At 33.8% G+C, this 17,713-nt stretch overlaps 2 protein-coding genes across 3 annotated transcripts; both read left to right on the plus strand.

Moving 5' to 3' along the window:
- Positions 1-689: 689 nt before the first annotated feature.
- Positions 690-12,467, plus strand: LOC115700522 (protein RST1). Of its 2 annotated transcripts, none has more exons than XM_061102873.1 (25): positions 690-1,213; positions 1,470-1,754; positions 1,889-1,972; positions 2,139-2,412; positions 2,812-3,062; positions 3,285-3,465; positions 3,604-3,791; positions 3,876-4,003; positions 4,189-4,264; positions 4,442-4,573; positions 4,666-4,747; positions 5,056-5,128; positions 5,689-5,860; positions 6,031-6,161; positions 6,279-6,370; positions 6,761-6,852; positions 6,930-7,145; positions 7,277-7,354; positions 7,589-7,771; positions 8,474-9,373; positions 9,481-9,774; positions 10,394-11,053; positions 11,322-11,469; positions 11,590-11,708; positions 11,972-12,467. In XM_061102873.1, exons 1-25 carry the CDS (start codon positions 812-814, stop codon positions 12,335-12,337), a joined length of 5,607 nt encoding a protein of 1,868 aa, XP_060958856.1. In that variant the 5' UTR covers positions 690-811; the 3' UTR covers positions 12,338-12,467. The 2 variants fall into 2 exon arrangements, with proteins under 2 accessions (XP_060958856.1, XP_030483931.2); XM_030628071.2 differs by having other exon boundaries at positions 3,903-4,003.
- Positions 12,468-13,425: 958 nt separating this feature from the next.
- On the plus strand, positions 13,426-17,365 carry LOC115701561 (pentatricopeptide repeat-containing protein At5g40400). The gene has a single exon (XM_030629379.2). It carries the CDS (start codon positions 15,330-15,332, stop codon positions 17,331-17,333), a length of 2,004 nt encoding a protein of 667 aa, XP_030485239.2. The 5' UTR covers positions 13,426-15,329; the 3' UTR covers positions 17,334-17,365.
- The last annotated feature ends 348 nt before the right edge of the window (positions 17,366-17,713 follow it).

The following is a 17,713-nucleotide window of genomic DNA, read 5'->3' on the forward strand; positions in this document are numbered from 1 at the left end:
ATTAAGAATTTTTGTTTACAAATAAATAATAAACTTCTTCATCGATATTTAAAAGATCGAATGTATTAACTTCTATTTATTATTATTATTTTAAAAATGGTTGGAAATGTGGGATGATTGTTATAGTTAAAAAATGGAATTGTAAGTGAGTGGTATTTTTTTTTTAAAAAAATAATAAATAAAAAAATTATTAATCTTGTAAGAGATACTCTATTATAACCAAATTAATTACTACTATAGATTAAAAATCAAAAGCTACATAAATGTTCTTACTTTTAAAGCAAAAGTAATACTATCACCAAAAGAGTACCCTTTAAATTTAAATATCTTTTATGATTTAAATTGAGTTTCAAATTTAGATATGTGTTATCTTTTATCTCACATCAATCTCAATTAAATGTTTAGATTTTAATATTTCATGTTGGAATAGGAATTAAATTTCAAACTCCAAATATCTATAAATAGTTAGCTAATACTGCTACTTCTTTCTTTCTTCTCAATTGCTTTCAGTAAACATTTTTTATTCTAAAAAAATTAATCTCGTTATTTACTTAACTAATATTTATTATAGACGTCTCAAGTAAAACCAAATCTAAAATAATCCAACTTCTATTTTTTTTTAAAGGTAATTTTATTTTTTATCTAAATATTACACGAATATTAATAGGCCTGAAACTTTTGATGACTGATAAATGAAAAAAGTTCAAATTTCAAGAACGACGTCGTTTTCTTTTACCGCCACTCCTTTCTTCTCCTTCCCAAATTGGTAACTAACTGATCTCTGCTGGTTTTTTTATTCAGTTTGTCTCCAATGTCGATGGACTCGTACACTCCATTGTTGGAGAAGACCCGTGTTCCCCAACCATCACTTCAGAAATTTGCCGTAATTACTATCTTCTCGAAGCTCCGGTCTGCCCCCAAGTACCTGGACTCTGATTCCGAGCCCGGAAGAGATGCTATTTCTCAGTGTCTACACTCTGCATCGCCGGCTGTCGTCGATCAGTCCGTTAGAGAGTTATGTCGTCTTGTTATGGACACTCAAATTGATGTTTCTCGCGGGTTGCTTGAGCTCCAGTCTGCTCTTGAAGGATGTGAGCCTCGATTTGTTGACCTCTTCGTGAAAGGGTTGGGCTTTCTTGTTCGGCTAGGGATTAAGAAGAACAGTTTCAAATGGAGATTCAATTCTCCTACTGAGAACCACCCGTTTGTTAAAGTAAGAAGAACTTTGTGTACATAATGTTGTTATGCTAGTTTAAGTATTGCGAATCACTTGAATATGCATACTGAATTTTGTTCTTGAATTGATTACAAATTGTGATTTATATTTGACTTAAGCACCGAACCAAAGTTGGCAGTTGGCCAAAATTAAACCTTTTGAATTATTGTTTCGTAATACTGCAAGTAGCTCAGTCAGTGCTTGATTGTTGTTGGCTTAAGTGGAAATTGAGGCATTTGTGTTATGTTGGCAGGTTCTCTCAAGCCGATCCGAGGCTCAATCTGAACTGGTTCAGCAGGTTTTACTGTTGCTAGCACACCACAAGCAGTTGGGGATGGTTGAAATTTGTGATTTTTTGAGACCCTTTTTGAGTTATTCAATCTTAAGGATACCCTTTTCGGATTCTGCTTCCTCTATGTTTGCACGGAGTTTAATATCATCGATGGTGTCTCTGTGTTGCTCCTTTTCTCTTGAGGCCATTTCTGTCTTTAAGCTGTTAACAGAATGCCTTCAGCATAGTCTTTGCACAAATTCAGAAGTAAGTGCAGTTGTTACTAGAGCATTAATTTGTTTGCTTCCCAGGAGAAGGAAGGACTGGTTTAATTTACCATAGACTTTTCATTTTTAAAATGCTAATAATTTATTTATTTCTTTTTTAAAATCTTCTTTTAGGGTTTTAGGAATTTCATTTATTTCATGGAACTTTTGGTGGATGCACATGTTGTGGTGCTTAGACATTTGGCTGGACAAGGATTGGTAAGTTTAACTTTGTAATGGAGACATTTTCATCTTGTGCTGTGTTATTGTATTCCCTTACTCTTAACTCATATTACCATGTTTGAAGCATAAGACTTATTATGGATAAGCTTCCAAGAGCTTTTGTTTTCATTCATTTATCAAATGTTGTATCCTTTCTTGGCAGCTGATTGCTGAGGCTCAACTTTGCAGTTTGGAACTGTTAGAAACACTTCTTTCTGTATGTTCATGTCATAGGTACTCCTATTGGATTGAGCCCATAACTGAGGTCTCCAGGCGTTTATTCTCTGTTCAGAAAGAACTTGGGTTTCAATACATGCCCAAATTATCTTCAGCTACTTTATCCCTATTTATTATCCTTATTCAGTCAGAGCTTGATCATGAACAACTTTCAGTATTAAAACTCCTCCACTTCCTCTTTAAATGGAAACATGAAAATGGTAAGCTACTATCCTTAGACATCTGCACTTCAATTTTACTTATAATAACTGGAAAATCTGAAAAGAATATAATTTTGCTGAATGTCTGGAAAGAGTATTATGTTCCGCTAAAGTACCTTCTTTTCTCCAAATTTTTTTTTTTTAAAAAAAGATTACCTTACCAATTTAAGTATTATGGTCTAATGTGCACTGAACTGTGTTCTATTTAGGCTGTGCTTCTCAAGTAAATGCCACTTTTTTTTTTGCTACTTCTAATTACTTGTACTATCAAACTCTTTCATTCTCGTAAGATCTATTCTGCCTGTCAATTTCCTACTTCTGTCGAGGAGAATCTTTGCTTTGATGCCCTTGTCTTTTTTCTCATTGTATTTAGCTTATTTATTCCTCATTTGCTTACAGAATCTGTTGCTGGCCAGTCATCATGTATTCTAAGCGAGGAGCTCTTGTTAATATTTCCTGTCATCAGCTTGTTGTCATCTCCATCAAAACCTGTCAAAAGAGCAGCAACTGATTTTCTTAGCATGTTAGAGATACTGTTGATAGAACCTGTTATATCAACTAAGGGCAAACCAACGATGGAAAGGGAATCGCCCCCAATTAGCACACTTGGATCTGTCATTTTTAGACTTATGCAGCATCAGTGGTTTCAGGTTTTCCCCTCCCACTCGAAAATGTTAATATTTTACAAGTGTCAATTTTTGGAAATTAAGTTTTGTTATTTTATTATCAAACTGTTGTGCTCGCAGACGTGAAGTTAGAACTTCTTTTCTCTATTTATTTCGGTTCTTACTTATGTTTTTTTTAATGAGAAATTAAAATAAGGGAAGTTCATTATGATTGAAGTTTAAATGAATATTTTTGTTCTGCTACAGGATCACAATTCATCATCCAGTTTCTTTTTAAGATTTTCTTCCAGTGGTGAAATTGATGACAAAGAAATACATGATCTACCAAGATTTTGGGGTTCTCAATTAAGACATTATTGTTTAAGGATTGTTGATAGAAGAAAATCCATTCTACCGCTTGCTCCGTCTCAAGAAGTTTTTGTATCTGGTAAAATGTTTGAATACCTGGTTCTTTTGTCCACATTCATATACCTAAAATTATTGAATAGTTGTTCAACTTAATTCTTTGAAAGTGATATGATTTGGTTGTATTGCATTTAATCTTCCCCATTATTTGTTTTTGTAGAAATGCCCTTGTTTCTCTCTGCTATTGCTGGTGTTTTGTTGATGCATCCATCATTAGGGGGTGTTGCTGTAGATTCTTTAACCGCCATATCCATCATGGATCCTAAAATGGGAACTCAATTTTTGCTAGCAATCTTATTTTACAATAACATATTCACTAAGAAGGATGATACCAGCCAAAATATGTTGGTAAGTAACTCTTCTATATTCTGGACTTGGTGCTACCACTGGTTATTTCATTTTTCCTCTCAGCTCTATGATTTTGATGGGTAGTATTTTGCTCATTCATTTATTCTGCAGCTAAAACTTTTAGGCATGCTTCCTGCACTTGCATCACATTCTGGGATGATACCACTGATAGTACAAACCATATTGCCAATGCTCCAGAAAGACTCAAAACCGTATGTACTGTGATAACCATAATATTTACTTCCATTTGAATTTATGTTTGCAATTTATTTTCTCATGTCCTACAATCTATCCCCTATTGCTAAATATATTCTGTAGGTTTAATTGTCCTTTTCTTCTTTTGTAATAATTTCATTAATTTACTTGATTTTGAGTTTTTTTTTTAATTTATTTTCAGAACATTATATGCAACAGCCATACGTTTGCTTTGTCAGACCTGGGAGATGAATGATCGTGCCTTTGGGAGTTTGCAAGTAACATCCCGTATTTCTTTCTCTTGATTCAATCTTCTGGGTTTATGCATAATGTTCTGTTATTGTGACCATTTAAGGCACAAAGTAGACTTGACTAAACCAAAACTAATGCTGTTGGTTTCTCTTGCTTTTTGTGACTTTTATGTTCTAAGGGATTTCATGTTTTTTTATATATAGGGGGTGTTGCTTCCAAAAGGTTTCACTGAGTTCAAGTCTGAAAGAAATGTTTGCATCAGTATTGCTGCTTCCATCAATGATGTTTGCAGAAAGAACCCTGATAGGGGAGTGGACCTTATCTTGTCTGTTTCGGTACGAATTTTTACAGCTGTTTGTTGTAGTTTTGTTTCATGGAGAAAAATCTAAGGTATGTTCCTTTTGTCTTTGTGGGATTGTATTGACAGGCTTGTATTGAGAGCAGGGACCCTATAATCCAAGCTCTTGGATTTCAAAGCCTTGCTCATCTTTGTGAAGCTGATGTAGTTGGTAAGCTGGATTTTCTGTGACCTTTTATGTGTGCTTATATATATATTAATGCATGTTGGTCTACACATGTTTCCGTCCTCATATTTCTTCCCAAAACTTGATCTAGATTTATGTTATTGTTGTTGTGTGTGTGTGTGTGTGATTAAAGAAAGAAAAAGAGATTGGGAACCTAGAATTCTTTGAAAAATTACTTTTAGTAAAAGGCCCAATTTATATTTTTTTCTTTTTAAATTTATAATAACTGGAGGAGGTTTTCTTAGTTTACAAATAGTGTTATGAGAATCCTTTTCTTACATACTGCTATTCAGATTTTTATACAGCCTGGGACGTCATTTCAAAGCATGTGCTTGACTACTCCAGAAATTCAATTCTTGCACAAAGGTAACATCTCTACATTTGAAGTGTTAACTCTAGACTAAGGGTTCATATGGCTACCACCTTCCTTACCATATGTTAGTTATCATTCTCATGGAATATTGATCTGTTCGACTCATAGTAGAAATTCATAGCCAAACACCGTAGTTGTGAAAATATGTACTTGATTGTAATGTGTTAATTGCTTAAATATGACTCCTCAGGGACATACCTAGCAATGTGCTAGAGTTTCCTATGGCTCATGTGAATTCAGGAAAGGATTGGACATAGTATTTTTTTTAAGAAAATTGTTGCTTCAAGCAGTTTTTGCTTTGTTATTTCTTGTTTATTTCAGCAACACAATGATACAAATAAAAAAGTTAGCTTATTATAGCCAAGCCCCATAAACAATCCCTTTGATCTAGTGAAGCCATAAAAGGATCAACACTGGGTAGTTGCTAACAAAATAATATCTCATTTTGATTTTAATATGACTTCCAATATCCATTGAAAGAAAGCAAATAATAATTACAAGGATTGTATATTGTTTTTCTTTAACAAGTTTTGATTCTTATGATTATTGGCAGCATTTGCCTTCTTCTAAGATGGGGTGCAATGGATGCTGAAGCATATCATGAACCATCACAGGAAGTTTTGCACATTTTGTGGGGTATAAGCACCTCTACTTCCCCTGATCAGGAGGAATTTCAGTGGGAAAAGGCGAGAGTCTCTGCCCTAGAAGCCTTGGCTCAGTATGAGGTGAATTTTGTGATACTTCCATATGTATTCCCTTGATAATCCTTCTCAGTATTAAGGAACATAAGCTGTGTTTCCAGAGTGGAGTACTAGCCTAGATTTTCTAGCTAATAGTCTGTATCAAAATTATGTACTTTCCTTTAGATAATTCTATTTTATGCATGATTTCCCAGGTATCACTCCTTGAGCAAAAAATTCCAGATTTCAAGAAAGTGTACTCAGAGGTTCTGTTTTCTGAAACAAATCTGCATGTACTTAGGGCCATGGAAGAACTCCAAGTCAAGATCATAACAAATGAGCATATGTAAGCAATATATACAACACACACACACAGACTCTATATACTCTATTTCATTAGCTTGGTGAACTTTTTTTTTTGGTAAAGTCCAGTTCTGAAAACCTTTACATCTGTATGCTTCAGAACAAGGAGACGAGTACGCAAGGAAAAAGGAGTAGCAAGAAGTAAAATTGAGAAGCTGCTGGATGTATTTCCTCAGGCGATATTTCCATCAGGTATTGATAGTTGGGTATACTGTAGATACTGTAATTAATTTTGTTACATTATCGTAATTATCATTATTATACAACATTACATATGAGCTTACCGGTTAGCAATTAGTTGGACTTTCTTGGAAAAGGTCAAAAGTGGTATCTTGATTTTTTTTTCTGTAAATAATATGCCTAAAATGAATGTTAATCCAAAAATGATAACTTTCCATGTATTAATTTATGCACAACTTTAGTGGACTAATGATATCAACATTTTTTACATTTATCGCGCATCTATAACTCTCACGACTGATGGTAGCCCTCTTGTTATATTGATGTTTTTTTTTCTTCCATGTGACTTAAACAAATATTTCATTTAGTTTTTCTGTTTCACAATTGAAATTATTTCTGCAGGGAAAGGAACTAATGCTGGAGAGTTAGCTGGTGCAGCTCTGTTATGTCTTTCAGTTACTCCTAAAGATATGAATTCCCAAAGGACATCAAAGGTGAATAATTGTGGCTATATGTATAATATAATATAATGTATTTTATGGTTTTTGTTCTAACATTAATTTATGTTCAGGGACTAGATGATGTGCATACTGCATATGAGAAGACACTTCTTGAATTAGCTGCATCTCTTCCACTTTCAAGAAACATTTATGTTGCTCTTCTTTCACTTCAATCATGGAAAACATTTATGCAACGCTGGCTAAGAGCTGATATTTTATATGTTGATGCTAAAGCTCCATCAATCAGCTTAGAGAAAACTACAAAAGCTGCAAATGACATTCTGAAGGTCCAATATCTGTTGAAGAGAGAGAAACTTACATTTGAATTTTCCTTCATGCATTTTATTTTCACAACAATGATACTTATGAAATTATAATGTTACTCTTTTCTTTTCTTTCCCATCTTGCCATCATGCAGAGAATTATACATATTGCAAAAGATGCTATTCCTAGATCTTCTGAAAACATTGCTCTTGCTATTGGTGCACTTTGCAGGGTAAGATTTTTGTGTGGTTTTCCAATGCTTTCTAGACTAAATTTGTTGGAAATTAATTGCTTATAAAGTATATTTAGAAATAGAATCTTCAATTGAGGCTGTCAAAAGCTCATTAATCTTTACTGAGACAAAGTCCCTTAATTTTGATTTGAGTCAAAGTAAGACCCACTTAGCAGATAGTAATTTCGTGGTTGACATGCTTTGTTCATTCCAAATTTTTATTGCTTTTGTTAGGTTTTGCCTCCATCTGTCCATACTGTCAAATCAGCTGCATCAAATTTCCTTTTGAGTTGGTTGTTCCAGGATGAGCATGAGCACCGCCAATGGTCATCTGCAATTTCTCTTGGATTAATCACTAGTTGCCTGCATGTAACTGATCACAAGCAGAAATTTCAAAACATAAATGGACTTCTTGAGGTATACTAATCTACTTTGATTACTTCCTATTATGAGTCTAGTAAATAGTGCGTGGGCTTTTTTATTTTCCTAATTTTCTATATGAAATGATATATTTGATAAGTTCAATAGTCATACTTGCATACTTGTTTAATCATTACATTTATGCTTCTTACCTTCAGTTGGCAATTATGGGTGCATATAGTGCAAGGCATATTACAAGTTAACATAAATCTTGTAATTTTTTGTTACTTTTGTCAATGCCAAACAACCTTTAACACTTGAAATTTCTCTTATCTCCATTTTGTGAGAAGTCACTTTGTTTTCATTTAATTTTTATTTTCTTCTCATTGTAATGCTATCCATGCTGGATATTCCTTTTTCTCCCACTTGTTTTGCTTGTTTCTCTCTCAAAAACTTACACTAGCAAAGTTACTGTACTAATCTGCTAGATGTGAAGTAAGACGATCTTTTGACTCTGAAATACAGGTTATGCAGAAATGGATAGATACTTAAGCTAATTAGATATTATTACATGTAGCTTGTTTAAAATTCTAAAATTGGTTTCCAGTTGATTTTAGAGTTGTTATTTGCATATCTATATGAATATGCTTTTCTATGTCATAATTTGTCAATATGATTATTGAATTGCAAACTGTTCAACTTCTGTTTATTCTCTTGGTTCTAGATCAACATGTTTCTTACTCAAGTATGTGCTTTCAGGTTTTGTGTAATACCAAAAGTACTCTTGTCAAAGGAGCCTGTGGAGTTGGCTTGGGATTTTCATGCCAAGATCTTCTTACAAGGGCTGAAGCAACTGATTACTCAGACTTGGATGAAGAACCAAACAAGATGTCAGAAGCAGACTTACTTGGAAAGATAGTTAGCACCTTATTGTTCACAATATGTCAGTTCACTCAGTTTCCCTCTAATATTATAGAAAGTCTCTCTGCATACTTCCCATCGAGCAAATATGGTCTACATACAAATTTGAATGCTGAACTGTCACATGAGAACTGTGATGACTTGGACGAAGATATATGGGGTGTTTCTGGAGTTGTCCTTGGCCTGGCAAGCTCAATTGGTGCTGTGTACAGGGCTGGATTGCATGATGCTGTTCTTAAGATAAAGAGCTTAATAATGTCATGGATTCCACATGTAACTTCGTTGGTTGATTATTCTGGCTCTTACTCTGAGAGCTTTGAGACACTTCTATCAGTAGGATCATGTTTAGCCTTACCCTCTATAGTGGCTTTCTTTCTGAGGATGGAACTGATGGATGTGAATGAAGTAGACCAACTATTGAACGGTTATAAAGAACTTATTTCAGAATTACTCTCTGTCAAGAGATCAAGCATTTTCCATCAGAGCTTGTTGATGGCATCTTGCATAGGAGCAGGAAGCCTTGTTTCCTGCATATTGAATGAAGGAGTGAACTCTATTGAAATTCAGTCTGTAAAAGTTCTGCTAGATTTATTCAGAAGCTGTTATTCCGACACTTACCCTGCCTTGGTCCACCTGGGTGCCATGATTGGAATTGTTAATGCGATGGGTGCAGATGCTGGAACCTTATTTCAGATGCGTCCCCAATCCATGTTGCTACAACACAATTCTGAAAAGAAGGTAACCTATCATGTTGCCTTAATGGGTTTTTTTCTTTTCTTTGATTCAGTTTTCTTGCTTTATTGTTCTTTTGAATTAATGGTCAGAAGTTATTGATCATGAAACAGGTGTCCAATCATCTCATTGGTCCTCTACTTTCAAGTTCTGTATGCGAGCCACATTTGACATCATTGATGCAAGAGATATTTCTCATTGCACAGAATTCTGATGACCATGAACTGCAAAAATATGCAGCATGGGCAGTTTCTTTTCTTCGAAATCAACTGTGGTCGAAGGAACTTCTTAATGTTGATACTGGTATTAAGACCGACATAACTAGTTTGAAGTCTTCTCAAACGTTTGCCGATGATAGTGCAGTTTTGAAGCTCTCCTCATGGCTAATGCATCTCAATCTTTCTGGGGTAAAGTCTGTTACTCCAAGTTTATCGTTATCTTTTTGTGTCTCTTTCTTTTACAGTTGCTCTCTTCATAATGAAAGTGTCATGTCTGTTTTTCTTTTCTCCTTTCTCTTTCTCTTATTCTTCTTCCTCTTTCATTTTAATCTTGGTTGATTGATTGGTTAAAGATATTTGTTGAAAGAGTCATATGCAACAGAACTAGTAGTCCAGACAATGGTTGAGATGTGTCAGCCCTATTTGCAGTGGGGGGTAAAATAGAGGAAGACAATTTAGTGAAGGCAAAAAAAAAAAAAAAAATCCTAGCAAGGATATTGTTGAAAATATATTCTTTTATGGTCTCAATAAATAAATAAATAATACTAAGTTACGATTTGTGTGTAAAATTATAAATCAAGAATTTTAGTGGGGGCAACTGCTTCCACTTATCCCCCTCGTCTCTGATCAAGAGTCCAGAAATTAATTTTTAGCTTATCCTGATAATTAACGGTTTCCAACACGAACCTCTTCCTTTTCAAAAAATAAAAAAACATGAACCTCTCTAGTAAACACAGCGAAATTACAAATTTGTACTTAGTGACATTTCCTTTTATTTCTCACTAATTTCTTACACTTTTAATTCAAGACAGGTAGCACTACACCTATCGCAACAGTTACAACAGTGTTACGTTGTCTCTCCCGAGCTCCTAGGTTGCCAAGTTTTGACTGGGGAACAATTATTAGGCGCTGCATGAGATATGAGTCTCAGGTTGCTGAGCTGCTACATCAAGATTCATCTTATAGAAAAGGATCCCTTAGGGAGGAATGTATCACATTCTCACTAGCCCATGCAAATCAGTTTGATCAACTCCTGAATTTCCTTGATGAGCTATCTGATCTTTCAAGGCTCAGAACACTAGAGCTGAATATTCAGTCTTATCTGCTTATTCATCTGGCAGACCTTATAAAAGTATTCTCAGGTTCCAGGGTTGAGAAATTGATTGACGATGTGACCGTGTACCTGGTTTCAATTACTTCAGACCCTTTATATGACACAGATCAGAAAAGCATGTTGAGAAATTCATGTTGGAAGGGCTTTTGTAAGTGTTTGGATGAAGCTTCAATTGACTCTTTAGACTACGTATCTCATGTTGAGAAAGCCATGGAGGTGCTCTTTTCTTTGTTGCCCCTGTTGCAATCTGATGTCACTATCAAGATGGATCAGGCGAATTGTGAGGAAGAATGGTCTAATGCCGTTAGATGCTTAGCAAAGGCTCGGCGAACTTGGATATTGAACTTCCTGGAGGTATAGCTACTCTTTATTTTCTATTTCTGTTGGTTTCTCTCTTGAAAAATTCTTCCAGTTGTCTTACAAACATGCTCATTTGATTTCATAAGATTAGCAGGCCTTTTGTCCTGTGAAAATGTAAGGTTGTAATTTCCCCTTACTGACACTATTGCTATACAGAGTGTAAGAGTTCTTGTTTATTGGTTTTTGCTTGAGATTATGTGGTGAGTTATTTTCAAGTTCGTCAAGATGCATGTTTTATAACTTCAACATTTTCATATCCCAGGTGTCCAAGACAGACCTGCTACAACATGATCAGGTTATTGAGGTTCTCAAAAAAATTCAAGCCAAAGCTAGGTTAACTAGAATTGGTTGCTTGGCATCCACTGAGTTGGGCAGACTAAAATCTCAATTGTTGAACTTCAAGTCTCATGGTTAGTTGTACTGTTTCTTCTTCTTTTTTTCCAATTTTTACAGTTCTTTTGATCTATTTTCGTTATATTCACTAGAGAAGATATCGTTTCAAATGCCATTACAAACTATTAACATTTCAGGTACATGGGATGTGCTGACTGAAGTTGTAGCTGCTTTACAAAGTGCGGAGGGAAGTGTCAAAAGACAGTGGCTTATTGATGCAGTAGAAATCAGTTGTGTTTCAAGTTATCCGTCCACGGTAGGCACTTGCATAGATTTCCTGTTTCGCTGGCAATAAAAATAGATTTCCCGTTCCTGATGACAGTACCATAAACTGCTCTCAAGTCTCAACCCTCCTATTGCCTTGAAAAAAAAAATCAAATTTTGTTAAATATGTTGCATTTGGCATTGTCGCCTATAGGCTCATACTACCACACAAGCTTGCCATCTTTAAAAATTAATGTTTTCTGTTTCAAAGTTATGTACTTATGTGATGTTTTTTTTTTTCTTATTCTCCTATAGGCACTGCAGTTTGTAGGTCTGCTATCCGGTAGCTGCAGCAAATACATGGCTCTTCTGATTCTTGATAAACAGGCAGTGCTGAGCGATTTACCATTGACACTAACCTCTCTTCTATCGGAATCCAGTTGGAGCCACATCGCCGAATCTGTTGTTTTCAATCTTTTGGCTTCAACGGAGCGCATTCACAATTGGGTGACACATATTTCCAGGGGAGAAGAATATAGTAGTGATGTACAGCCTATTGATGAAAGTGAGAATGAAATGGGTGGTTTTCTGTTGCGTGTTATGCTCCATACTTGCTTATCTCTGAAAGACTACTTGCCTCTACAAAAGCAGCTTAAGCTTGCTACCATGGTTGCTCATTGATATAACATACATACCTCCCTTGTACACAACTGCTGACCACTAATTTGCTCAGAGAGATTACAACTAGTTTCTATAGACGAATTATGATACTTTTCATTTTCATTGATATAAATATATATATATTTTCTAATTTTTGTACCAGAGCTACAATTATGGTGATAAAATTATATTTGAAAGATTATGTCTCAAACAAACAAAGAAACAAAAAAAAAAAAAAATTACATACATCTAATTTTATACTCAATAGTCAACAAAAGACATTGTAAAGATAATAAAAAACTATAACAATGCACTAAAAGTAAAACCTTAAAATATTGTAGCTTGTTACATTTAGTTTAAAATTGAATATAAGGTACATGATATTTTTGTGAACATAATTTATCAAATTATATTATGGGAACCTCATTTATGTTATAATAATATTTTTTTGAAAAAGTTTATTTATTTTTACTATCGAATGTCCAAAATATTAAAAGAGGCTCGATTAATCTTGATAAAAATAGGGGATACAAATAGGTCAGACATAATAATACGATTCAAAATTAGTACAAAATAAATGAGTTTGGATTTTTCTTAAACCAGTTTAGGTGATTTTGAATGAGACATCTAACTTGAAAATAATACGACAATGACTTGGTATACTCCTATATTTATTATATTTATTACATATAAATTATATTAGACATATTAAATTGTTCATAAATCTCACACGTTAATAGTTGATAAGTTAATAAAATTTAAACACGGTTCTTTATATAAATTTATTAGATTGAATTAACTCGTTTATAAACAAGTTGGGATTGAGTTTTAGTTTTCAACACAATTAAATAGGTCGGATTTGTTTCACAACTCTTTTTTATTCTTTCTTTTTTCAATGTTTTCTTTTTTTGTTATAGGTTTGTTTTATATTGATTTTGTTCTATTTTGCGCCATTATTTATGGCTTTGGCGCCTTACAAGGCTTTGGCGCCTTACAAGGCTTTAGCACCTATTATATGGTTGGGCCCCTAAGTATTTAGGGTAGTTTGTTTATATTTTCACGTTTTTCGGTATTGAATGTATAAAAAAATTTTGACACATTAATATTTTAAAGTTAATAAGTTATGCACTATACAGATTTATTAGTCGGAATAAAAGGATTATTTTGGTTAAGGTATGTTTTAAAGAATATTTTTAATTGAAATAATGTTTAAGAGCGTTTACTTTAATCGCTAATTCCTATTAGCTATCTTTTGGTTTATATTTTTTTAGGAATTTTCAACATAAAAGGAAAGTGTTTAGAATTTTAGTATTGAGATTCTAATATTATAATTAATTAAGTAAATTGAAGAATAAGAATCTTGAAGATCTTGTAATAAAGGGAGGTGGAAACACTAATGGTCTAATGAGAATATATTGGTTCAGATATATTTGGGAAGTCAAATTATTATAAAAATTTGGTTTGTTGTCAATATTTTGGGAATGTACCAAAATTATTATATTTATTTGTATTTTTAAAGAATTTCTGGATGAGTGGTATTAGTTTTTTGATGGAAGAAATGGAAGTACAAATTTGATGGATGAGCTGTGCCATTGTTTATGGATTTGGTGCCTTTTAAGGTTTTAACGTATGATTTATGGCTGGTCACTAATTATTTAGGGTAATTGGTTAAAATTACAAGATATCATGAATTGTAAAAATATTATAAAATTTAATAGCTAACAATTATGATATATAATTATGAGATTATTGCCTTATTAGTTTATTATAGATAACATAATATTAATTTGGTAATAAATTATAAATGTGGGATTTTGTAATAAATTAGAGGTAGGGACATTAATTGTGAATTGAGTATACTTTGTTTTATTTTATTTTTTATTTTTGGGAAGATATTGAAATAAATGGGAAGTAAATGCTAATGAAGATTGAGATTATTGCCTTATTAGTTGTATAGGAAGATACTAATATGAATAGTTTTATAATAATTTAAATGGTATAATAATTAGGAGGTTATTTATTTAAATAATAAATAAAGAAGCATTATGTCATAATACCGAATTGGATTAATTAATATTAATTTAATATTATTAATTAAATGTATGATGAAGTGGTATTAGAAAAATGGTACTTTTGAATGTGAAAAGTGCAATCTTAAATTTTAAGGATATTAATACAATTTTAGTTTAATTTAGCTTGAATAAAGATTATAGATACCATGTTTTACGCTATAAATAAAATAATAAATAATTTGACTTACTTAAGAATTTTGACATGTTTTATTCTATAAATAAGTAATATTTTTAAGAGATAAAATGAAATAATTAGTATATAATATTTTGAATATTTAAGGAATAATGGATATTAAAAGGAAAATTTTATTTATGTTTGATTTTAAAAGAGTAAGAGTAAGGAATAGGGATCCTATGAAGGTTATGAAGTAGAATGCTATAATTTAGTTGTTACTAGCCAAAAGGGTAATCCCTTTGGCTAGTTCTAGTATTTTATAGGGAGATCTAGTTGCTTAGTCTTGGTGGTTGGTTGATTCTCTTCAATTTGAATAGTTTTCTAATTAAAGTTTTATGTTTTTTTTTGATATTTTTTTTCAGGTGGAACTTCAGTATTTATTGAGTTAGGAGCGTTGTTTGAAGATGTTATAGCTTTATTGTCTAAATTTTCGGGGGCAGTTTTGTCCCATGGGGCTCGCTCTAAGATTTTAGCGGCTCATGGTTGGCAAAGCATGCTCTGCGGTTAGACGATGAGCTATCCTGGTTCGAGGAGATTCCAGCGCCGGTGGCGGACATGGGCGTCGTAAATTCATGAGTGATTTAAATCACTTTGTCAAAAAAAAAAAAAAAAAAAAAAAAAAAAAAAGGTCGGATTTGGGTTTAATATTTATTTATAATACCTAAGCCTAAGTCTCCATACAAGACGAACACTATCCATGAACACAAATTGTCACATCTAAATAAAAATGTGAATTTCATGTTAAACGACAATAAAGTGCCGCGACATGTTGTTCAAGGAAAACTTTAAACTAAACCCTGTTTTCTGTTGGTTCTCATTCTACTCTTTGATTTTTCGATACTTGCTTGCTCTGATGAGTCGAGCTTCATCAACCCATTACATTAGCCGAATTCGTAACATACAAAACAACTCAGGTCGCACATATTTCTCTTCAGATTCACTCTCTAAGCTCAATTCACTAAACTCGGACATCTCTTCCACCATTTCCTCTTCTTCTTCTTCTTCTTCCTCTTCCCAACTGGCAGTCCCTGATATAGACTCCAAATCTGGTTTAATCCCTCTTTACCATCTTCTTCCCCCGAACCAAAACCCCGCCAATATTGTCAATATCATATGCTCAACCCTCAGACATGACAACACGAGTCTTTCCCTTCTCCAAAATAGCATAAAAGGCCTTCTTCCTCATCTGGGTACCCGTGAAATTTCAAGGGTTTTGTTGAGATGCCAAGTTCATTACTCTTCAGCGCTTATATTCTTTAACTGGGTTAAAAATGATCTGGGTCTCAAACCTTCCACTCAGAACTATTGCCTTGTTCTCCATATTTTGGCTTGGTCTCGAAATTTTTCGCCCGCCATGAAATTGTTATCTGAGCTGATAGGGATGGTTAAAGATGTTTCGCCAAAGGAGGACATTTTCCAAACGTTGGTCTTGTGTACCCAAGAATGTAACTGGGATCCGGTTATTTTTGATATGCTCATAAAGGCTTATGTGAAAACAGGTATGGTTCGAGAAGGTTTTGGTGCTTTTGAAAAGATGGTAGAGGTAGGTTTTATTCCCAGTGTGATTTCTTGTAATTGTCTTTTGAATGGGTTGGCGAGAATGAATTATGTTGAGCAGTGTTGGCATGTTTATGAAGAAATGGGGAGAATTGGTGTACACCCAAATGGCTATACGTTTAATATTTTGACTCATGTCTTGTGTAAAGATGAGGATGTAGATAAAGTGAATGCTTTTATAGAAAAGATGGAAGAAGAAGGTTTTGACCCTGATGTTGTTACATATAACACTTTAATCAATAGCTACTGCAGAAAAGGTAGACTAGGGGATGCATTTTACTTGTACAGAATCATGTATAGAAGGAATGTGATTCCAGATTTGGTTTCCTATACAGCCTTGATGAACGGGCTCTGTCGACAGGGAAGAGTGAGGGAGGCTCATCAGCTTTTCCACAGAATGGTCCATAGAGGTTTGAATCCAGACATTGTATCATATAATACTCTTATTCATGGTTATTGCAATGAGGGAAAGATACAAGAATGCAGGTCATTATTGCATGAGATGATTGGGAATGGGATCCTGCCAGACAGTTTCACTTGTAGGGTACTTGTTGATGGATATCAGAAAGAAGGTAAGTTGCTCTCAGCTTTGAATTTGGTTGAAGAACTTAAAAGATTCGAAGTCAATGTGTCTCATGGTATCTATGACTATCTTATGGTTGCTTTATGTCGAGCAAATCACCCATTTGCTGCTAAGAGTCTTTTGGAAAGAATTTCTCAAGATGGTTATGTGCCTGATGCTATTATCTATAATGAGCTTATTGAGTCTCTATGCAGATGTGATTATGTAACTGAGGCACTAGTTTTGAAGGATAACATGTTACATATCAACATTAATCCCAACTTTGTCACGTACAAAGCTCTTGTGGAATGCTTGTGTAGAATAGATAGAACTGCAGAAGGTGAATCCTTATTGAAAGAAATGGCTGAATCTGGTTTATCACCAGACCCTGAGATGTGTAGGACATTAGTAAATGGATATTGCCAAGAAACTAATGTTGCTAAAGCAGAATCACTTCTTGAATTCTTTGCCAAGGAGTTCCAAGTTTTCGACACACAGAGTTATAACGCAGTTGCCAAGGTTTTCAGCGAGCATGGAGATGTGGCCAGGTTGTTGGATTTGCAGGATAGAATGCAGAAAGTAGGATTTTTACCGAACAGCTTGACATGTAAGTATGTGATTCATGGTCTGTGGAAAAAAGTACAAACTTGATCAATGAAGAGTTTTGATATTTTTTTTTTCTATTTTGTGGGAAAACTTAAGTTGCTTGTCTTCTTTTGGTTACTGAAATGTTATGTAAGCCTTAGGTTTGCTTACTTGGTGTCGTATCATGTGTATCTTCTACTATTAGTTTGGAGATGTAGCTTTGTCCAATCAACGGAAAACCATCACCAAACGATTCTTAAGATTCTTAAGAGTGAATTCTTAGGGTTAGATTCACTGCTAGATTTAAAAATGTGGGGGTTCTATTTCAAAATTAACAAAATCATTAGTTATAAATGGAGTAGTCCATTTCATGTTATTCTTATAAATGGTCTTAAGCTATTAAGTTTTCACACAAGTGACCAATGAAATTATTTCTTCGATCACTC

The sequence above is a fragment of the Cannabis sativa genome, chromosome 8 (genome assembly GCF_029168945.1).
Source record: "Cannabis sativa cultivar Pink pepper isolate KNU-18-1 chromosome 8, ASM2916894v1, whole genome shotgun sequence".
Lineage (NCBI taxonomy): Eukaryota > Viridiplantae > Streptophyta > Magnoliopsida > Rosales > Cannabaceae > Cannabis > Cannabis sativa.